This window comes from Uloborus diversus, chromosome 5 (assembly GCF_026930045.1).
Source record: "Uloborus diversus isolate 005 chromosome 5, Udiv.v.3.1, whole genome shotgun sequence".
NCBI classification, from domain to species: Eukaryota; Metazoa; Arthropoda; class Arachnida; order Araneae; family Uloboridae; genus Uloborus; species Uloborus diversus.
In genome coordinates this window covers 101,495,820-101,520,523 of record NC_072735.1, presented here as the reverse complement: position 1 = coordinate 101,520,523, position 24,704 = coordinate 101,495,820, and the positions used below count along the sequence as shown (strand labels likewise).

Here is a 24,704-nt window from a genome sequence, read left to right as displayed (position 1 = left end):
TCGCCATCTAATCCGGACTCAGGAAGCTGATGAGTCTGATTCCAGGTCGTCCCACCTCGCTGAACTTGAGAGACAACTCGGTGACTTGACAAGACATTTGAGCAGCATAACAGCCCAAAAGAAACGAGAGCAGAAGTGCTGGAAATGCGGTAGTGAAGGACACCTGCGAAGGAGTTGTCCGGCTCGCCAAGCTACGCGAGGGAAGGAAATCACCACCACTAAAGCTCTGCAGATTTCCTCTTCTAGTAGTGGCAGTGATGGACTTTTCATTTACGCACATGTAAATGGGAACCCCTGCAGACTGATTGTTGACACTGGAGCCAATGTGACAATCATTAGGACAGATGTGGCTCGTGAATTTGGATTGAAACTGCTGTGGACATCGCCACGCGTAAGTCTCCAGACTGTGACAGGTGACAAAATTGAGATTGACGGTAAAGTGGACTTGGAAATAGTGTTTGGGAATGCCACCTACCATCATACGGCATTCGTCGCTAATATCACGGACCCCTTCATTCTCGGATTGGACTTTTTGAAGAAATATGACTTCACTCTCGACTTCAAGACTAATGAGCTGCACTCGATGAGAGAAGACATAGCCGTTTTCCCTGCAGAAAGTGATGTCAAATCCGCTCATCAAATAATAGCCCAAACAGATTTATCGATTCCCTCAAGGTCAGAATCATTAATACCTGGCTCCCTTGAAGAAAGCAACAGTTTTCGATTTGGACTCATTGAATACCCTAACCTAAGCAATAACCTAAAAGGAGTGCTGGTAGCATCTACGCTTGTGGACCTTTCCAAGGATGTAATTCCTGTGAGAGTCGCCAACGTGAGTGAAAGGCCAAGGAATATCCGAAAAGGTGAAGTGTTGGCAACTTGTACTCCAGTAAACTGCATCATTAGAAGAATCAATTCCCCCGAGACTGTGTCTTCCGAGTCCTTGACATCGAAGTTAATTGGGAGTGCGGCATTATCGAAAGATCAAAGAACTGCTGCGGAACAATTGGTGGATGACTTCAAGCATCTGTTTTCATCAGCATCGGAGGATGTCGGCCGTACGAATTTAACGCAGCATAGGATTTACACTGGAGAACACCCCCCTATTAAGCAGCATCCAAGACGACTACCATTCGCCAAGAAGGAAGAAGTTGAGACCCTCCTGAAAGAGATGAAGGAGAATGATGTCATCGAACCATCATCCAGTCCTTGGGCTTCCCCCATCGTCTTAGTCCGAAAGAAAGATGGCTCCACCAGATTTTGTGTCGATTACCGACGGCTGAATGAAATCACCAAGAAAGACAGTTACCCTCTTCCACGGATAGACGACACCTTGGACACTCTGTCCGGACACAAGTGGTTTTCGACCCTGGACTTGAAGAGCGGCTACTGGCAGGTTGAGATACACCCTGATGACCGGGAGAAGACAGCGTTTACAACTGGACAAGGCTTATGGCAGTTTAAAGTGATGCCCTTCGGCCTCTGCAATGCACCAGCTACGTTCGAGCGTCTTATGGAGACAGTGTTAAGAGGACTTTCTTACGAATCCTGTCTGGTCTACTTAGACGATATCATCATCGTGGGACGCAGCTTCGAAGAACATCTGGCAAATCTTAGGAAGGTGCTGCAAAAGCTTAAGGAAGCCAATCTGAAGTTAAGCCCGTCCAAATGTAATTTGTTCCGCCGGGAAGTGAACTACCTTGGTCACATCATCTCTTCTGAGGGTGTACAAACCGATCCAGAGAAGGTATCTGCGGTCAGGAGTTGGAGTCGTCCCGAAAACATCCATCAGTTGCGAAGTTTCCTGGGGCTCTGCACGTACTACAGGAAGTTTGTGAAGGGTTTTTCCAACATTGCACGACCTTTGCATAAGCTGACGGAGAGCAAGCAAAAGTTTGAATGGTCCAAAGAATGCGAAGATGCATTTCTACGACTGAAGGAGGCTTTAACATCAACGCCTATCCTCGCCTATCCTCAGCCTGAAAAATCCTTCATCCTGGACACTGATGCGAGCAACGAGGGAATTGGAACTGTTTTATCCCAAGAAATTGACGGAAATGAACATGTCATCGCTTACTGGAGCAAATGCTTATCAAAGTCGGAGCGAAATTACTGCGTCACCAGAAAGGAGTTACTGGCCATAGTGAAAGCTGTAGAACACTTCCATCATTACCTCTACGGCCGAAAGTTTCTGCTTCGGACAGATCATGCCTCATTAACTTGGCTTTTGAACTTCAAAAATCCGGAAGGCCAGATAGCCAGATGGATACAGCGGCTCCAGGAATATGACATGGAGATCAAGCATCGAAAAGGGTTATCTCACGGTAATGCTGACGCTTTATCAAGGAGACCCTGTTCTGAGAACTGCCACTATTGTTCCCGAATCGAGAAACAGTTTGGAACGACTAGCCCTACCGCCTATCAGGTGACAGTGACTCCAACATCATCAGAACCTGATCCATGGAGTGATGACCAAGTTCGAAAAGATCAACTGGAAGACCCCGACATAAAACCAATTTTAGAGTTCATGGAAAGTGACAGTCGACGCCCTAGCTGGCAGGACGTTTCCATCTTCAGTCCTGCAACAAAAAGATACTGGGCTTTATGGAACTCACTCCATTTACGGAACGGCGTGCTACACCGGAAATGGGAATCTGACGACGGCAAGACATCTAGGTGGCAGTTACTACTTCCTCGATCCAGGATTTCAGATGTTCTGAAAGAAATACATAGCAGTGCGACTGGAGGACATTTTGGTGTCTTGAAAACCCTCAATAAAGTTCGGGAGCGCTTCTTCTGGAGCAAGGCGAAGGATGACGTGGAGAAGTGGTGCCATTCTTGTGACGCCTGTGCTGCTCGTAAAGGACCGAAGAAGAGAAGCAGAGGGAAGCTACATCTGTACAACGTTGGAGCTCCTTTCGAACGAATTGGGATCGACATCCTGGGTCCTCTACCAAGAACTGCTGATGGGAACAAATACATTCTTGTTTCCATCGACTACTTCACCAAATGGCCGGAAGCATATCCCATTCCAGATCAAGAAGCTACCACCGTAGCAGAGACTCTAGTCCAACACTGGATCTCGAGATATGGAACACCTTTGCAGATTCATTCCGATCAAGGGAGGAATTTCATCTCTGCTGTGTTTAAGGGCCTATGTCAAATTTTCGGAATTGAGAAAACTAGGACAACACCACTACACCCACAATCGGACGGCATGGTGGAGAGATTTAACCGCACAATCCTGAATAATCTCTCACTTATGGTATCCAGAAATCAACAGGATTGGGACAAGAAGCTACCTTTGTTCCTGCTGGCCTACCGCAGTGCTGTCCACGAGACTACCGGATATGCCCCATCTCAGATGCTCTTCGGACGAGAGCTTCGGCTACCTTGTGATCTCGTCTTCGGTCGTCCTCCGGATGCGCCTTCATCGCCTGAGGAGTACATCCAGGATCTCCAGGCCCGGTTGGAAGACGTTCATAACTTCGCACGAGAGCGAATCAACATTGCGGCGGAGAAGATGAAGACCCGATACGACACAAGGTCTACTGGACATGAATTCAACGAAGGCGACAAGGTTTGGTTATGGAATCCCATCCGACGGAAAGGTCTTTCACCCAAATTGCAGTCGCATTGGGATGGACCCTACAAAGTCGTTAACCGACTAAATGACGTCGTAGTGAGGATCCAAAAATCACCTAATGCAAAACCTAGGGTTGTACATTATGATCGGGTAGCCCCATACTATGGCCATAGTTCATGAGTATTACGTAAACAACCATGGTTGATAACATAAAAGTTGTAGATAATTTTTGCTTTTAATGTTTAGTAATATTTCTTGTTATTATTGTGTTTTCTGTATCTGATAGTTATTAATTAATGTGTATATTTGTAAACTTGTGATAGAAGTTTGGCACCCTTTCTGGGGATTGTACTGCCCGGGACGTGCAGTCCTTAGGAAGGGGGCAATGTTACAAATTCTGTAAATAGTAATTATTGTAGGAACATAACCTGTAAATAGTTTCCCGTAATGAATATACAACCCCTTAACATATGGCTAAAGTATACAACCCCCTATTCTTTTTATTTTCATTGATAAAATTTGATAACGGTCTACGCATTTCTCGAAGCAGAAAGAATGTTGTAGAAAATTCTTGGATGTTTATAAAAGCCGTTAGCGATGGATAAACGAGGAGTTTCGATTCAGATTTCGAACTGAGTGTGTGTATTAGCTCTGTTTATAGCGAGGCATTTCGCTGTGTTGTTTTCGTATTTGGAAGTAAATACGTGTGTAAACGTTGAGTTTACGGTGTTGTGTGATAATTGCTGATGAATAATTTAGCAGTTGTTAACGGTTTCTCCTGTACATAGTGTAAATAAATTTCCTGCGTTTTTATCAAGAACTGTGTCTTCATTTCAAGAAAGTGGAAGTCGCACCGAATCCGTTACAATATCATTGCCTCAGAGCAACAGTAGGATATCTTGGTGTTATTCCTGGGATTAGATATCTTAGTGTTGCTCTGATCCGACGATATGTAAAAGATGGGAATCAACTGCGAAGAATAGCTGTTTATCTACTTTTTGATTTTATTTCGTTTATGTAAAAATGTAGCGAAGTCTATGCAGTAGAATAGATGATACTTTACCTTCTGAGTAAGAGTCATTCCAATGTAGTCTGGTAAATCTTCACTGTAAGTGACATTTCCCAGAACCTAAAAATGAGTACGAATACTTTTATTCCATAGATTTGTTGCACTTCTACAGTAAAAATTAATTTATTCTTGCTTTGGAGTAGTTTTCTCCATGAAATAGAGAGGGATGGGTCAGAATCACGTTGTTTCCTAGCGGTTCTGTACAACAATAACCACATAAAACTAAGTCTTATTTCAAGTATAATTAGTTTGTAACCGCTCCTAAAAATAAATATTCTTATGTTTATCAGAGCATTAATCTTATATGATTTGCTGCAACAAAAAAGAGGTTGATGTAAAAATACTATAATTTTGGAGCGGATTCTATCAGTCGCAGGACATAAAATGATGGAAAGTAAGTTCACTCTAAGAATTGCTTCAACTATTCTTAGGTTAAGAATAAAGCGTTGAATTAAATGAGTTTTGTATGACATTTGAATCATTTGGACAATGACAGTTCATTAACTCTTTGTGCAAAAATATTGTGTTTTTTCCCCCAAAGCTTAATTTAAAAAAGCAGAAAAAATATAATTTAGTTTTGTATATGTTCATATTTTCAAGTCTAAAATAGATCATTTGTTTTTAAGAGTCATTTTTTTTTAAAGCTGGACACTTTTGATAGTTGATGTCTTCAATTTTCGTAAAAATTTCAGGATGTTTTAGTGGTACTATGATAAGAAAAAGTGAAGTTTCTTTTTCTAAAAAACTGATATGTTTGTCCTTGAGTAGGGGTCAAAGTTTAAGGTCGTAAATAAAGGAGCTAAATATATTATTCCTTTGCTTCAAAAGAAATGAGGGGGGGGGGGGTATTCTACGTATGAGCGTTGAAATATTGAGCAGTAACCAAGGCGTAAATGACTCAATTAAGTTATAAATAATTATCGTTATAGTTTTTGAACGAGAGTTTTTTTTATTTTGGATAAAATTGAATTGAGCAATAGTTTAACAAGTTTATAATGGTTTATTTGTAAGTTAACTGAGTGGTAAAATATTAAATACTCTGTATTAAATCCTGCAACACTTAGACTCTTTTATTGACCAAATAACTTTACAAACAGACATTAATGTAAATTATAGCCTGTAGCCTTCAACAATAAAAAGACTACTCAACAAAAAAAGAACTTTTCAGTTCGAACCAGTAGTTCCTGAGATTAGCCCGTTAAAATAAACAAAAAAACAAACAAACTATTCAGCTTTACATTATTAGTATAGATGTATACGTAAGTAATGAATAAGTTTTATGATTTAATTAACGAAACAGTTATTGAAGTCATAACCCACAAAGTGGCACGGAGTATAGACACAAATGGATCAGAAACATGTTTTGTGCGCTCGGGTCTTATAAGAATTTTTTGCTCAATTGTAGCGTTCATCCAAATGCATATCATGCACAGATTGACGGCAATCCAGGTTATTTGAGGGTACGAAAAATTATTGCGAAAGTGCTAGTGCAATTTTACATGAACTTAAAAACTTGAAATGTTAAGAGTCATTTTTTCAAAAGCTGGACAAAGTGAATGGGGGCCTGATAGTTGACACCTTCAATTTTCCTGAAACTTTCAGGATACTTTACTAGTATAGTGATAAGAAAAAGTTAAGCTTCTTTCCTCTCTCATTTGACTTGTTGGCCCTCGAGTGGAGATCAAAGTTTAGGGTCGTCAGAAAAACGAGAAAAATACATGATTGCTTTGGTTCAAAAGCAATGAGTGAACCAAGCCAATTCTTTTAAATAAGGATATTACTTGATGCTAGGTACATGATGGCATAAATACTTTGGTGGCTCACACATGACTTTGAGGGCAAAAGGTTGATTTGAAACTGCTACTTTTTTTGCCTTGTTTAGGCCCGGATAACTGCTAAAGCCATGAGTAACTCTCGGAAATAAGTATATGATTAAGTACTCACCACAATATAGTACTAAGAAAAATAAAAATAGCTTTTGTTTCTCTTGACTTTAGTAGTTAAATGGTCTCCAAATCGATGATTTTTTAAAAATGCCCAAGTTTAGAGGTCAACAACTTTCATCACGGGTCAACAACTTTGGGATACAGATGTAGTCGTAGTCAGAGTGGTGTAGTTGAAGGTCCAGGTTAGAAAACAATGGCGATTAATCAACTTTTTTAATTACGCGGTCTCAAAGCTGATAATTTGAAGCAAAAAGAATCACAGTTTTAGGTCAATTGCTCTAAAACGCCTAAGTGAATACCTTTGAGCAAGAGCTGTAATCAGGCTCTACGTGGTGTAGTTTTAGACTCATGTCAGAAAATTATGAGATCTAATCATCTTACTTAATTAAACGGTCTCAAAAATGATGATTTCAATATAAAAGAACGTTTTTTTCACGAGTTTATATACGTGCTACTCAAAATCTTATGAGCTCAAAACTCGCATAATTACTAGAACGAATCAACAGCCTTTTGTACTTAAAGCTCCCAAAATTTGATGCTTCCAGTGTAATAACATTTTCTATAACCTTGACCACAACATGGCAATTCTTCTCACAAAGCTGATCCGCCATTTTGTAACACTATACTTTGGAGATCCTAGATCCTCAGGATTCAACTCTTGGAAGCTGAAAATTAGCATCAGGTTAGTTTAAAAGACATCTCTACGCCTCTATAAACTTTCATCCCATTCGGGGATGATCGAGTGGGGACAGTTTGAAAAATCAGGTCAGTTGACGTAGAATCGTTCTGATATAAACATTATGCACATTTCACCTGCATCTTTTCTTATTGTCTAACAAACCTTTTTTTTTTTTTTGACGTTATATTTATATTTTTACTTTTGAGCCTTGTTTAATAAATTTGTTTATTTCTAAAAGTTTATTACTAAGTAGTGTATATGCAAGTTCTACTGTAATTATGAACTCAATATTTTACCCAACTGCAATCCTCTTCCTAAAATACAGTTGAAAATATATGACTTATCATCATTATAAAGTCAAAAATAACAAAAGATGCATGTGAACTGTCGCAATGTTATATCAGGGTGATTCCATGTCAACTGAACTAAATTTCTCAAACTGTCCCTGCTCGATCATCCCCGAATGGGATGAAATTTTTAGAGCTGTAGAAATGTCTTTGAAACTAACCTATTCAAATTTTCAGCTTCCGAGATCCAAATCCTGAGTATCAAGGATCTCCAAAATATAGTTCTCCAAAATGGTGGATCAGCTATGTGAGAAGAATTGCCATGTTGTGGTCAAGGTTACAGAAAATTTTATAACACTAGAAGCATGAAACTTTGGGAACTTAAAGTACATTTGGCTGTTGATTCGTTCTAGCATTATGTGAGTTTAAGCTCAGAAGATTTTGAATAGCACTCATATGAACTCGTGAAAAAACGCTCTTTTATGCTGAAATCATCATTTTTGAGATCGTTTTAATTAAGCAAAATCACTAGATTTCATGGGTTTCTAACCTGGATCTTCAACTACATCACTCAGACTTTAACTACAGCTGTATCCCAAAGTTGTTGACCCGTCGCGATGAAAGTTATTGACCTCTAAACTTGGGCATTTTTAAAAATCATCGACTTTGAGATCGTTTAACTACTAAAGTCAAGAGAAACGAAAGCTATATCATATTTTTCTTAGTGCTATACTGTGGTGAGTAGTTAATCAAATACTTATTTCCGAGGATTACTCACGGCTTTAGCAGATATCCTGGCTTAAACAAGTTTAAAAAAAAGTTAAAAAAGTATCAGTTTCAATTCACCTTTGCCCTCAAAGCCATGAGTGAGTCACCAAAATATTTATGCTATCATGTACCTAGCATCAAGTAATATCCTTATTTAAAAGAATTGGCTTGGTTCACTCATTGCTTTTGAAGCAAAGCAATCATGTATTTAGCTCGTTTTTTATGACGACCCTAAACTTTGATCTCCACTCGAGGGCCAACAAGTCAAATGAGAGAGGAAAGAAGCTTAACTTTTTCTTATCACCATACTAGTAAAGTATCCTGAAAGTTTCAGGAAAATTGAAGGTGTCAACTATCAGGCCCCCATTCACTTTGTCCAGCTTTTGAAAAAATGACTCTTAACATTTCAAGTTTTTAAGTTCATGTAAAATTGCACTAGCACTTTCGCAATAATTTTTCGTACCCTCAAATAACCTGGATTGCCGTCATTCTGTGCATGATATTCATCTGGATGAACGCTACAATTGAGCAAAAATTCTTATAAGACCCGAGTGCACAAAACATGTTTCTGATCCATTTGTGTCTATACTCCGTGCCACTTTGTGGGTTATGGCTTCAATAACTGTTTCGTTAATTAAATCATAAAACTTGTTCATTACTTACGTATACATCATTACTAATAATGTAAAGCTGAATAGTTTGTTTGTTTTTTTGTTTATTTGAACTTACTAATCTCAGGAACTACTGGTTCGAATTAAAAAGTTCTTTTTTTGTTGAGTAGTCTTTTTATTGTTGAAGGCTACAGGCTATAATTTACATTAATGTCTGTTTGTAAAGTTATTTGGTCAATAAAGGAATCTAAGTGTTGCAGGATTTAATACAGAGTATTTAATATTTTACCTCTCAGTTAACTTACAAATAAACCATATTAAACTTGTTAAACTATTGCTCAATTCAATTTTATCCAAAATAAAAAAACTCTCGTTCAAATTCTTCGTTGATAATTTTTTATAACTTAATTGAGTCATTCACGCCTTGGTTACTGCTCAATATTTCAACGCTCATACGTAGAATACCCCCCCCCTCTACCCCTCCCAAAGACAAATAAATATGAATCACTATTCTCTGGAGTCAATAGCAACTACCAAAATTATGTATCTGCTGAAAGCATACACACTATTGTCTATTGCAGTTTTTATCGTGAAAAGCGGTATTGTATTGGAGGACAGAGTACACCTTCTGATTGTTTCGCAAAGTTGAGTATACCCTCTGATTTTTAATGAATTTGATATTCCATGATTTTTTTTTTTTTTTTAAATAATGGCGTAAAAATTGTCACTTAGATATTAATGATAGACAGAAATGGTTTTTTTTTCTTCTAATCTCTTCATTTTTTTCCCTAGTTGCATTTCTCGGCTTGACGCATATTCAAGACACTAGGCTACATTACAAGAGCTATTTTATGACTAAAATTCAATTTTTGATCTCTGGATTTTTTTTGAAGTTTCAAAAATTTAGTCATTGTTATGAATAGATGTTAACAGTACGTTTTATGGATTTACTGTCAAAATCCTTCTTATGTGAATTCCTGAGCATCAAAGTTACTTTGCCAATTATAGCAAAGATCCAACGTAAACTGAAATTGTGTTAATAAAACCTCCTTGTGCGAACTCTACAAAATTCGGCAAATATTCGACGTAAACTGCGGATATGTATGAGGAGCATTGATTGATACCTACATAGATAGATTGATTACGTATTATTAATTTATTATAGTTTAGAGACGCCTCACCCTATTATTTCATACGATGAATTTTAGGAAATATAAAATTTCTTAATGAACTTTTATCTATATTTTAATTTAAGTTACTCATCATCTTCCTTCTAGAGTTCCGACGTTCACCCTCTTTTTTTTTTAAATTTATGCACTGTTTATATTTTGCTACTTTTAAAACTACAGTGCTGGTGATAAGTTTCTAAACAAGTAAATATCCCCCCCCCCCCCCAGATGGAATACATTATCTTTAATCACCTCCTAAATCATCTCATCTCTATGTCACATATCATTAAGTATTCGATTGAATTCATCTTGCATAGCATCATAAACAGAAAGAAATGTGATGCTTAAATCCATTAAAGAAGGATTTGAATCACATTAGTCTTGATGCACTGCTGTCGTTAAATTTTAAATGCATCCTCCAAGTACAATTGTTCGTAGTTGATGAGCGAGATGTCCTTGGGTTTTAACTGAATTATGATTTTTAAAAATCTTACTCTCTTTCCAATTTTCTTTACTTCAAATTGCGAATATTGTGTTTCAAAGCATTTCTTTTTTCTCATAAAAGCAGCTTCAGTTTTGTTGTTCAAGTTATCTTCATCTGTAAGAAAGAAAGAACGTTACTTTATTTTAATAACTAGTAATGAGAAAATACGTAACGGTAATCTCATAAATTGTGTATTTTATCAAACGGAATTTTGTAGGTAATCAGTTGTTTAATCATTATAAATTAAAGTTCTGAGTTCCCTTAAGATTTAAGTATTTAGTTTTTCTCGTATGTGTTTAGATTTATTTAATTCGTGGTTGCCAGTATTTTCAAAAAGTTATTACAGTATTTTTTTAGACATTCTTGCATCATAAAAACAAGAAGAATTATTGTTAATGTATATGTTACCGTTAAAGTACACTGTTAAATATTTTCCGGAAAATTTACGGTAATTGTTACTGGCATCCATGTTGGCAGTAACTATTACCGTAAAAATCAAATGTTACTGTAAAATTTTACGGTTTCCTCGGTAGGCCGCAGCAACCAATTGGAGCTGGGATCGCTTATTTCTCCGGTATAAATTACCGTAAAAAAGAGCGATGCGTTAAGTTCGCCTATTTACAGTAACAATTAGCAGAAAATCTTCCTGAATTTTTAACAGTGTACATAATGCAGTTATTTTATAAAATACCTAGTTATTCCATGAACTAACTGATCGTGTCCGTTAAAGTGTGTAATACGTTATTAATTTGACACTTTAACTAGTTCTTCTATGAAATAACTATAGGTATTCTATAAATAAACTAATGATAGACAATTAAAATGAAAAAGATGCAATTTATCTAATTTATGCTGCGTATAATTGGTATTTATGGAAATGTACCATAAAAGCATAAAATGACACTTGGAATTACAAAGAACATTATTTCTAAAACAAAAACATTTTTTGTTGACACACTGGGTTTAACACGAACATTTTGGGGGTAACAGAGGGGTGGAAGGTAAATGTATCTGTCGTACAAGATATATAATATGGATTATTTTACACTTTAACGGGCTGCATATCGTTATTCTATAAAATAACTGGTTTAACCATGAAATACATGAGAGTTTTACACTTTAACGGACACGATCAGTTATTCCATGAAATAACTAGGTATTCAATAAAATAACGGATTCCATACTTTAACGGTAACATATATAAAATCAAGAAAGAAAAGTTTTAAATGGAAACAAGCTTTACCTTGCTCTCTCAAACGTTCAATGCCATTTTTTTTTTTTTTTTTTTTTTTTTTTTTTTTTTTTTTTTTTTTTTTTGCACAAGCAAGCAAAAACAGCAAAATCATTCTAAAATCGTATTTTATTACTCATAACACCTCTCAATTATCGTAAAATTCCTTTCGAAAGCATTTTTAACCAAAAAGAAAGAAAGAACCTGAACTATGTTTAGCCACACACAATTAATGATGGTTTAGAAATCCCAGCGTATTTATTTTTACTTATGGAGTATAGTTCTGAAAAAAATGCACAATATTTTAACTCTCAATCCTTCCAAAAGGAAGGGAAGGACCGAACGTTGAAATTCCGTTTCCTTTCACTCCACCTGACCAAATACCAGTAAACTCTTTTTTGAAAGAAATTTCAATTTGGAAAATGTCATTCCATACTTACAATGTTATTATGGTGAAGAATAAACTGACAACCTTATTTCTTATTCGATTCTGCATGGTTATTACATTCCGTCCTTCATCGAAAATAGAAAATGAACCGAATAACGAATGGTTTTTAAACTTAACGTTGACTTTTATGCATTCTTAGGTATCGTATCCAATACCAACCCAATAAATATACAAGCAAAAGCAATATTTATCCAATTCATCCTGTAAAGAATAAATGTCTTTTTTAACGCAAAAATATCCTAACAAATAAACACCATAAAAAGTGTAAAGTATTAATTAATAGAAATTTCTACCCGTTGCTCCGTAGAAATTTCTCCATTGCCTTTGTTTTTTTTTTAACAGTTTCTTAACACGAGAAGTTTTTTCTTTTAAACACTTTCTTAACACGAGAAGATGAAAATAAGCCTAACAAAACAGAAAATATATCCAAATAAACTTAATGTAAAAAAATATATATTAATTTGAATTTTTGGCATCTTGAATTCAAATTATGTTTTTCGCAATCACGATCGTGTGTGTGTATGAATGCGCGTGTGTGTTTGTGTAGGCGCATGTGTGTGGGTGCGTGTGTGTGTATGTATGATTGTGTGTGCGTGTTGTGTATGCAGTGCTGTGTATGTACGCGCGTGTGTGTGTGCAGGCGGTGGTGTGTGTGTGTGTGTGTGTGTTTATGTCTGTGTCTGTGCGCAGGCATGATTGTGTGTATTGTGTGTGTGTGTGTGTGTGTGTGTGTGTGTGTTTATGTTTGTGTCTGTGCGCAGGCATGATTGTGTGTATGTGTGTGTAGACGTATGTGTGTAGGATATGGACGCAACCTGGAGACTGTTTTCGCAAGAGGAGCAGCATCGTGAGACCGGTCGACGCGGCGATGGTGCTAAAAGAGGGTGCGGGTGAGAAAATAAAATGATAGGAATTCAAAACAGTCAAGTAAGAACTATAAGCAATCGTGATTGCTCAAAAAAATTTTGGAAAAAAAATAATAGAACCGACTTCAAAATTGCTCTAAAAAGTGAAAAATAATTTTATTTAAACACCATCGATAATACTTTTAAACATAATTTATGAAGTTGGCGCAAAAACAAAAAGTAAATTCCAGTGTAACCATGTTCGTTCAGATTTTTTTTCAGAAAATCATCCAAAGTTCGGAACGAAACATTGAAATCGTTGCTCAAATATGCTTTTATCAATGCATAATGTGTGTGGTTGTGAAGAAACTGGGCCTGCTAAAATTTATAGCTGTAGTTAAGTAATGGCTGTGAATGATTTTATCTATCGTTTTTGCGCCAACTTCAAAAATTATGTTTAAAAGAACACTGGCCTCAAAAAGTTAAGGTACAGCTAGTACAGCATGTTTTTCGAAGCCCACCATGAAAAAATTGCAGTAACAATAAAATGCATAGTTTGCACGAATGATAATAACGAACGTTAAAACCATTTATGAAAAAAATATAGCTACTACTTTTATTTTATACTTATGCTACCCGCACGGCTTTGCTCGTAATAGAAAATTAAAAGGTCTTTTGGTTCGCCTGTATATTTACAAATAATGCATGGTGAATTTTCTCGCCAATTGGCTTGTGCCCATGTTACGGTTCCACGTTATGATAACTTCGTAATTTACTCGTCCATCTTATAATGATTGTGTTCTTAAAATTGGAATAGGAAAAAAACCACATCGAATTTTCGAAAAATCGCTTCGAGGTGCACACCCTATGCTGCAAACTAACTTTGTGCAAAATTTCATGAAAATCGGCAGAACGGTCAAGGCGCTATGCGCGTCACAGAGATCCTGACAGACAGAGAGACTTTCAGCTTTATTATTAGTAAAGAGTAGACTATACTAATATAAGAGACTAATATAAGAGAGAGAACATACTATTACGAGTGAGGGAAAAAATATGCAAGTATCAAGCTTTCGTACTTTTCTGTGTAAGTCGAGTTGATTTTCAACTGTTGTTGGCAGTTTCGGTGGCATAGTCAACACAGTTTAGGGATCAATATCAATCCGAAGATTAAGACCTGTTCCAGGCTGGCCACGAGCTACAACACCTGCAGAAGACCATTTTCTAGTTCTTTCGGCCCCGAAGGAGAATAACCACTACTGTGCCGCAGCTCGTTGCTGACTACTTTGTAGCATCAGGAAGAATCTCTGCTACTGCGGAGCGAAATCGCCTTCACAACTCTCTATGCAAGACAACTCTCTTGCACACTCTATGCAAGATGACCAGTTGTGTGTGTTCTTATCAAAGGACTACAGCGAAGAATCCGCTTATGCTGGGCAAGAGAACATGTTTCCTGGACCCAGCAGCAATGGACTTGCTGTTCACAGACGAGTCCAGATTTACATTGGAGAGTGATTCAGGGCTTCTACTGATCTGGAGGGAACAGCGCACTAGATACTAGCAATCCAACACTGTTGAAAGACCACAGTTATAGAGGTGGAGAAATCGTTGTTTGAGCAGTTATCTTGCTCGGTGTTCCATGTAGTAAATCTGAGTAGTTGACTGGTCTGAGATATCGGGACGAGGTCTTTGATCTATATGTCCGCCCACCATTCTGGGGCTATTGGTAATGACTTCATTCTGATGGATTATAATGCACGACCTCACCAAGCTCGGATTGTTGAGGAGTATCTTGAGGATCACAGTTTGAAACGAAGGGAATGGCCAGGTCGATCTCCTGACCTCAATAAAATAGAACATCTTTGGGACTACCTTGGGAGACAGGTTCATACTTTAAATCCTTCTCCAAGGTCGTTACATGAGCTGGAACAAGGTGTACTCTGTGTTTGGTCTTCACTTCAAATTCTAATGTGTGACAACTTCATTAACAGCATGGAAAATCGATGCCGCCAGTGAATTCAAGTTAGGGGGGACACATTCCTTATTAGAACCCATTTTTGTATTGTTTCTATGACATTTTACTACATAACACTACAAATTTGTATGACGCATTCAATAAAAAATATTTAATGCAAATATACTCCAAACAAAGTAATGGGACCTAAGTTGAGCCATCTACTATCCATTAAAAAAAAATTATCAATATCGGCTCACTAGGTGAGACGCTGTAAGTGGATAAAAAAACATACATACGGTATGAACTAATAACCGCCTCCTTTTTGAAGTCGGTTAAAAAGTATAAGTACAAATAAATAGAAATTGTTCAATGCAATTAGCATGGTTCTTTAATACGTTGAACATACTTAAGAAAAATATCCTTCCTATAAACACAACAATCAAAGCCTATTCCTTGAGTATTAAAAAAAAAATACATTATTTGCAACAAAATATCCTAAACTAAGCATAAAATAATAATAAATGCTTACAGAAGAAATTTAGAATTTCATGGCCTATTTCGTGTCCTATAGAAGTCCCCATGGTGGCAAAATTCAGGAGTCTGCAGATGATGTACATGAATGTAGTAATGAAAAGAAAAGATTTTGTAAAAATTATAGTAAATAGTACAGTTAAAAAAATTCTCAAAGAGAAACATAATGAGATAAATAAATACCTTTGTGTTGAAAAGCAAAGTAAGAAACAACAACGACAAAAAGCACGAATTGCAGATAATTGCAGGCACGTGTTTCGGCGTTACAGGGAACGCCTTTCTCAATGCAAAAATAAATGAGCTTATGGATGAAAGGGTTTAATTTTATTGATCTTATATGTAAACTAATGGGAGCACTTGTATATCACTGCACAAATGTTCTAAAATAAGCACTACAACGTTTGCAGTGTTTATTTTAGAGACAGCGTAGTTTCGACACCGTCAATAGTTCACTGCATTTGAAAATTGAAGGTTATCTTTCTTATTAAGACAAAACATAGCAGTTTATAAATCAAAAGGCTAGTAGAAAAATATAAATCCAAAATCTATTTGACTCTTGCAGGAAATACTCGTAAATGGTGAATACTCGTAGTAAATGGTGAATATAAAAGATTTACCGTATAGCACACTTCAGTCAAAAAAGTTTGCAACGGACCAAAAATTTTATTGTTTCGTCAATTCAATTTCACAATAACTCCACACTAAAAACCGAAAAGAAAGATACATTCATAAAATTTCCTGTCGGGGGGGGGGGTTACCAATCGTACTATAAGTGACACAATTCGTTCTTATTAAGTCTACAAAATTGTAAAGTAAGACTATTTACACAAAAATTGATCAGAATACATCACACTGACGCAACGGTGTACTACTTTACTTGAGATTTAAAAGCCGCTTGATATAACCAAATGGAGTTCAACTTAGCATTATATATTTATTTAGTGCCGTCTCATAATGTAAAATTTTTATCTTAACTAAAAATGTCAACAATTTTTTTTTTGTTCAGTATCTCTTTTCAACCTATATAGAACTATGTAAAATATTTACTAAGCTTTAAAGCTTAATAAATATTTTACATAGTTCTATATAGGTTGAAAAGAGATACTGAAAAACAAGTAAAAGAATTGAACGTTTACCAGAAAAGAAAAGAGTTAGCTATAAACAATGAAAGTTAACTAAATGTAAGTTATTGATTTAATGCACGAAAATCAAACTACTGAAATTAGTTACTTATTATGTCTGTTAAAATACTACCCTTTCTGATTGTAGTTTCTTAGCTTTAAAACCATAGTAGGAATTATGAAAGTGTGCGTTTATTGGACCGCAAGCAGAAAAAGAGAAAGAAAGAATATAAAAAATACCTTGTAGAAAGTTGACTACAAAATTTCGTTGTTTTAAAAAACGGTAAAGAAAAAACAATATTTGTGATAAACAATTCAGAGAAATATGTTTCCCTTTTTAAGCAAGAGAACATTCTTCTTCAAAGTTAGGCTTAACTTCTGACCATTATATGACTTTTTGAGACTTTTTAATTTCGTAAAATAACCATCAACTACTCAAACTGTTAGTGTTAGAAGTGTAGTTACAGTTATAACTTTTAACTAAATCTAATATTTTCATCCAGAAAGTTTCCCTTTTACGCTCATTTTCAGTGTTTCCAACTTACCATAAGTATTCATAAATAAATTCATAAAGAACACTTAGTTTCCTTTGCACTCTTACGCTGCGCCACAAAGTTTTAACTTTACTGCATAATTCTACGTAAATTGTATCTCCTGTGGTCTTGTTTCAATTTGCAATTTTTGGAACGTTAGCTGGTATCCATCGGTGACTCTGTTGCGCTATTGTGTGGAAATGGGTTCGTAAATGGGCCATTTTTAATGCGTTGTCATCCGGCGTATGGAAAATGGCGCATATTCTCCACCGTAACTATGTATACCATCTCTTTTATTTTAAACGTGCTTGCAATTTAGACAAAATTACATCAAATGGTTCCACACATTTTATTTTATCTATTCTTTCAACTTAAAAATTTAAACAAATTACGCGTCGCAGTTCTCATATGACATGTCAAAAACAAGCGCACTTATAATCGTAAATTTTAGGAACGAAGAAATGAAGGAAAAGAGAGGTGCTTCTAATTTCTGTTAAATCAGTAACACTTACATTATTTAATTTTTTAAACAATGAAATACTTGCCATATTTACATTGCGCTTGAAAATCTGGTTTGAAAAGGTCAAAAATGAGCTGATACAGAAATATGTCCTTGAACCTCAGATATAGCAAGAGAAATTGTCCAAAGAGTACAAAGTTACTTTCGTACTAAAAAGATTCTCGAAACTTCGTTACACATGTGAGTTTGAAAAGAAAATGTCAATGCAGAAACATAATGGACTTTAAATTCGGGGTGCTGTTGTTGTGTCCATAAATAATGCTATGGAAAGAAGAGATGCTACTGCCCTGCTTGTAGCATAACCAGGGCCGGCGAGAGGCCTGATTGAAAACTAGAAGCTCAGTCCTTATAAGGGCCCGTCACAGTGGTTGGAAAAACTACATTTTTTTTGTAGCGAACTACAACTACAGCTACTTTGTTACAAATGTAGTTAACTACAACTACAACTACTTTTTTCAAAATGTAGCAACTACAAACTACTTTTGAAATGTAGTCGCTACTTCGCTTCTTTCCAAAAAATAAGTAAATAAAAAGTATACACAATAGGTTGTCCCTCGAAAAATGAAAGTCATTTTTTCAAGTCGCATACACTCTTGTATTTTTCCTCCTGTGTCAAAACAATCGTGAAATAAAATTTCATATAATTTGCACAACGGCACCCGTGCCGACTTTCACCTGAAAGTGTAAAACAGTACTTGTATGCTAGGTCAAATCGAAAAAAAAAAACTTTTTTTAGAAACTCGAAATTTCTGTTGATAAAACGTCGCCCCTGTACCCAGCACCCCACATGTCCCACAAGAACATTTATTCACAAATTAAAAAACATTTAGATATGCTCACTTGACCTAAAACTTATAATTTTATTTAAAAAAGGTATTTTTTGTTTCAGTTATCTTTCAAAAAATTACATATAAATTTAAATAGAATATCAAGTTCAAAACTTACTGGCGAACACATTTACAGATCAACAATTACAAACGAATAATAAAAAAAATAATATATTTTAAACGAAAAATTTAACTCAACCTAGAAAAAATCCATATCTTTGAGTACTATGGGGAGGCTTAAAAATTGCAGGAAAACAAAAATTTCTATTTAACGCTAATTACCTACTTTTCTACTTTACTGTTTATATTTTTCAGCTTGATAATTTCGTAAAATCTTACATATCTGAAAATGTGTATCAAAAACTTAATTTTTTGAAGAAAATTATAAATGTTAGGCCACGTGTGGGATATCGAAATGGTTTTTAATTTGAACAAATATTTTTGTGGTGCATATGTGGGGTATAGGAGCAACGTTTTATCAGCAAAAATTTTGAGTTTCTGAAAAAACATTTTATTTTAATTTGGAATAGCACTACACAAGTGCTGGTTCACACTTTTAGACATAATCAGCACTTGTTGCCGTTGTTCAAATTATATGATTTTTTTTTTTTTTTTTTTTTTTTTTTTTTTTTTTTGACGTAAAAGGATAACATATAAGAGAGTATGCAACTTGAAAAATCAACTTTCATTTTTTTGGGGGGGGGGGAGGGGGACACCCTAATACACAAACACACCGTAAGAGGATTGAACAAAAAAAGATTGATAAATTCGCTCATCAGAAGTCACTAAAAAAAATTTCCGTTATCATACTCTCATAAACTGTAATGCTCGCATTTATTTTAAGTCCTCCAGAACAGTTCAATCTCATCCTTTTCTATAACAGTTTCAGTAACTTCTTTTTATTTGGTGAATACTGTCAAAAATTAAAGCCTCGCTAAAATATTTTTGTTTTTCAATCTTCGGTCTGTTCATATAAAATTCACCAAATTTTCAACTCGCAAAATCACCGACATCTTCATTTTCGCGAAAATAAGTGCTTTTTTCAATATAAATATTGGTGAAATATGAAAATTACGACGGCAAACAAACTAATGGCGTCGAACAGATAGAACGTATGGCGTCAAAATGAAATGCCTGAGGGTAGCTTTTTTTATGTCTTATTTCTCATTGCATCCGCTGACGTACTTGTGTAAAATTTGTGCCATTCAAATTCGTTTGAACCTTGATTTTTTTTTTCAGTTTATTTAAAAGTAGTTTCCAGAAATCGCTACAAACTACTATTTTTTGTAGTTAACTACTCACTACACTACTTTTTTTAAAAAGTAGTGCGCTACACTACAAACTACTCAAAAATGTAGGTACTACAGTAGCGTCGCTACTTGTAGCGCGCTACTTCCAACCACTGGCCCGTCACGGAATCGTAGTAGCATAAGTTTCATATGTTTGCAGCGTACGGATGTGGACGTGGAAGGAGTGAAAAGCCTTCTCGGTGGTGCGTGTATATGTCGGGATTTGAACCACAGACCTTTGTAATAGTAACACGGTGCTTTAACCACTGGGCCAAAAGGACCTCAAAGTTCGAGTTCAAAGTTGGGTTATGTGCTTTCAGACGTACATGACATTATTCTCCCCCTCCCCTCCCCCCACCACCAAAAGTGATGGAGCGGGAAAGTGAGAGAGCGATTCTATTGACATATGCGGCACTGAGAAGCCAGGCGTTCTGGCTGTAGCTGTGGCAGTTGCTGAGTAACTGGCACCTACAGCTGTTGTTGCAAAGCGTGCTGCTGCTGCAGAGTGAGTGGCGTAGCAATGTCAGCATCCGTAGTTGGACCCGTGAGAGTGAACGCCAGTGGTTGGACAGACGACTTAGGAACACAAACAATTGCAGCGAGAAATGACGGGCTTTGGACGTATGGTAGTTCCTATTGCTGCGTTTCATGCCGCCATCTCCGCCGGGTCATCAATATGTGGCGTACGGATGTGGACGTGGAAAGAGCGAGATGCGTCTGTGGCGGGATTTGAACCACGGACCTTTGTCATACTAACCCAGTGCTTTAACCGTTGAGCCAAAAGAAAGTCAAGGCTCGGGGGCAAAAATGGGTTGTGCTCTCGGACGTAAGCCACATGTTTTACTGGGAGATGGGGGCGTTTCGGATGCTTGCCCGTATACTAGTTGGTCTCGGTTCCCCATGGAACCGGTTTGTCGTTGTGTATCTAGTTAATACTACATTTATAGCCACTGCTTTCAGAGATTGAACTTTTCAGAGGTACTACTTTTATGTTCCATTAAATGATTTATTCTCAGATACTACAATACGCGCAAAGTTATGTACACTGGTTGGTTTTTGTAGTTTTAATTTATCATGAAAATGTATAACGAGTAATCTTGAAAATGTTCCAACTACATTATAAACTTTTAAGGATTTGAAACAGTTGACTTAATTTACTATATCGTTTACATGTAAACATGTACTCTAGTTGAGGCAAACCTAACCTGACAGCATTGTGAAGGCTACGCAATTCCTAATCACAGCATAAGAACGCTGCCAGGTTTGGTTTTCCCAGCCTATTGTTACAGAAACTAGATTTGTATGCGTTTTTTATGCAAGAGAGAGAAATTAATTTTGATTTCATTTCACATTTTTAAGATGCTTCACTGTCTTCACTTGAGAGCGAAATGCAACTTTTGCTTTAACTGCACTACACCCCACAACAAAGCTTCTTTGGATCAGCACCATAGTTCACCAGCGATTGATTTTGGTCTCTACACAGTACATTCATCTTGTGTGCTAAGTATTCCTCTGTTCTTAATTCTGCGCTTGTAAAAGTCACCCCTTTAACAGGGTTTGAGCTGTCACTCTTGAAAATATGCCAAAGCTATCTGATACGATATAATGATCGCTATATTAAAGTCGATAATAATTCTGCGAAGAATATGGCCATTTGGACTAAATCAGGAAATGTAATTTGTTTTAAACTAGAAAAATGTAACGAGGACATAGTGACAAATAAAGATGTAGATATAATACTTTAAACGGCATTAAAAATGTGGTAAATTATGATTTTAAATAAAGTGATTCATAATAAGTGTATTACAGTTACGTAATAATAATTCTTACTTCGGTCGATCTTTGGAATATATGGGTGGCAACAGCATGCCGAAGCGTAGATCTGTGAAAAACAAGCTGTTACAAACATAGATACTGTTACACATACAAATATATACAATGTCTGGTATAGCAACAATGTTAGTTATCAGGGCTTAATTCACATAGAAGCTCATGGGATTATTTTAACATTTTAGGTGAAATTCAGGCTATTTACATGTAAAAATATGTGTAGGGACTATAAGGCTTTTGCACTTATTTTGGTAGAAATTAAACTAGACAATGAATGTGTTTGTGTTCAATCGGTGGTATTTATGAACACTAAAATGTCCTTACCTAACATTCCAGGTAGATGGAAAGCATTAACCATGAGTGGGCTGTTGGGGAAAAAAAGCAGTTTTAATACTTTATTTCAATTAAATAAATTTATTCGTCGATTAATATTACTTCTAAAATGGACTCATGGTATGCCTGTGCGTAATGAAATTAAAACCAAAATGTTTTAGCACTATAATTTTAAGTTAAATGCACATTTTTAAAATTAAATCTATTCATATGATGTAATATTCCAAGTTCAATGAAAATTTCAAGATTCCGCTCTATAAGTTAAAATGAATAATAAAATCATCAGCTAATCAAAAACAACGAACAAAACCTTATCAGAATAAAAATGCACGATACTCATAAAGTGAAAAAAGAGCAGTTAATCTTACCTGCTAAATTCAAAAGTCTCAGCAATTTCATGATTCGTAATGTAAAATATAAACATGGCTCTTTGGTATTCCAGTACATTTGCAACAAAACTTTCTCCAGTAGGATTAAACTAGCAGAAGTGAAAAAAAAAGACATATTTCAATACGTTTTCATGTTATATGCACTTCTGCGCTATGTATTAAAGCATTGTATTTTTTTTTAAATCTGAACACCAATAGAATTCTTAGTTTAATGTGTTCAATTTAAAAACATCACGTGTCTAACTCAACATGACCAAAACATCAGTGCGTTTTAACTCAAATAATCTAAAAAATGCAACCAAATTGTAAATTGTTATTGTTCGTAGCGTGTAGCCCCGGGTATTGGAAAGAACGGAAAACAAATATCCACGTAATTTTTAAAGTGCGATCTAAAATTTGACTAGTGTCTTTTCCAAAAATTAACGAGTCAATTAAATGCAGTATTCTTTCTTTATATTTTTTTCCTTCTGCAGTTTCAAGTCATTACTTTTCCCTGCTTTCAACTTTAATCTTACAACGGTTTACTCCGGTATTGTTATAAATTCCGATGGTTAGGATGGATTTTTTTTTTCAGTATTTGCTCCATTTCAGGCATAATGAATGCATCTAATCAAGAATTAAAATATTTTTGGAAAAGCGTAAAATATGGGGAAGGGCTCAATATTCCAGTAGGGTTCATTTTCAAATGATCAGAGAACAATAAACAGAAAAACGTGGAAAGAGGGCAGTTAATCTTACATGCTAAATTCGAAAGTCTCAGCAATTTCATGATTCATGATGCAAAATAAAAGGAAGGAGGATGAAGAGTGGTTTCGATGACAAAAATGCCTCAAATAAGCTAAAGCTTGACCACCGAGAGATGGCGGATGACCTTGAAGCAGAAACATCATTTTAAATAGGTTGTTATTATTTTGTAATAGATAAGATCAGCCAGAACGCCTCTTACTACTCGGCGCTTTCTGGCTGATTCTACCTATTGCAAATGAAACAAAATGATGTTTGCCATTTCTTCGTGGTCAAGCTTTATCGTAGCCTACGCTTGCAATGGGAAAAAGAATAGTTATTTGAAAACCAACTAATTTATTAAGGAAATCCAAACTTGTTTTCTAGTTTTATTTCCGTAATACATAAAGAATACATGCTGTATAAACAAAACTTTTCTGAATTTAAAAAATAATAATAAAATAAATAACTATAATGCTTAGTTTAAACTTTTAAAGTTAATGATTCAAATCCTAGGTTCCTGAGTTTCATTTAACGATTAATATTATTATTTTTTTTTTTATTAATCTTGTTAGTTTTACGAGACAAAAACAAAAGGTGCCCCATATTCGGTGCTTTTATCCTACGCAATTCAATATACAAACATGGGGCTATAAACCCTTGAATTTCCTCCATGAAAACAGCTTTAAGCGGAGCGAAACACTCTGTTAAAGATTCTTCAGCCAAAATTTCTAAATGAATCTACCGACTGTACTAATGACAATTTCTAGTTTCTAAAAAAATACTTCTAATAAATAACATCTAAAAACGCCAGTGAGAAGGGATTTATTCCAATGACTTACAGAAATATCTAAATGAAGTATGAAAATAGTTTCTCAAACAAATGACCAACAGCTTTGTAGCAAAATGAGCTGTGACTTCAATTTTGAAATTTTTCCGGCAGAAAATTTCCCCGAGCACACTCCCTCCTTTCATTAAATTCAAAGATGACTTAAATTTGCGTTATAAAGACTCTAGTTTGAGGAAACAAATTCATGAAGAGAACCCCCCCCCCCCCTAGATAGCGTAAAACTGCGTTTTTAAGACTCCAGTTTAGAAAAAAAATCTGGCGATCTTTTTCTAAAGTTTCAAAGAAAGTTCTAGACTAAGATCTTCGAATTTCATCAGTTAAAAAAAAAAAATACTGAGAGAACTTCCAAACCCTATCGTTCTTCTTTCTAAAATAACGTTATAAAGGACGTTCAAAAATGTTTTCAAAACTTTTCAAAATTTTTGGGAGAGAACCTCAACCCCTTGTTTAAGTTTACTAAAGATGGCTTTAACTTGAGTCTTTAAGACATCAGTTTAGAATATTTTCCGGGGCGAGCCTTCTTTACCCTTACATTACCAAAGATTGTCCAAAAGTCTTCGTTTTCGTTATTATTATTATTAACTAGAAAGTCGCCCGTCAAGGTATGACGGATGAAAATCGCTTCTCTTCTACATTTTAACGAAGCAATTGCCTGTTTGGTGATATTTTGATAGTTTGAAA

General features: G+C 35.7%; 1 protein-coding gene across 1 annotated transcript in view; it reads right to left on the bottom strand.

Annotated features, from left to right (window-relative positions):
• The window catches only part of LOC129223046 (endothelin-converting enzyme 1-like), a 60,487-nt gene that overhangs the window by 14,560 nt on the left and 21,223 nt on the right, over window positions 1-24,704 (bottom strand). The window contains exons 7-12 of the mRNA XM_054857610.1: window positions 22,430-22,539; window positions 22,053-22,093; window positions 21,729-21,780; window positions 15,607-15,677; window positions 10,610-10,713; window positions 4,650-4,715 (exon numbers count right to left, since the gene is read on the bottom strand). Coding sequence (XP_054713585.1) covers window positions 4,650-4,715; window positions 10,610-10,713; window positions 15,607-15,677; window positions 21,729-21,780; window positions 22,053-22,093; window positions 22,430-22,539 — 444 coding nt within the window. The remainder of the gene's footprint in view (window positions 1-4,649; window positions 4,716-10,609; window positions 10,714-15,606; window positions 15,678-21,728; window positions 21,781-22,052; window positions 22,094-22,429; window positions 22,540-24,704) is intronic.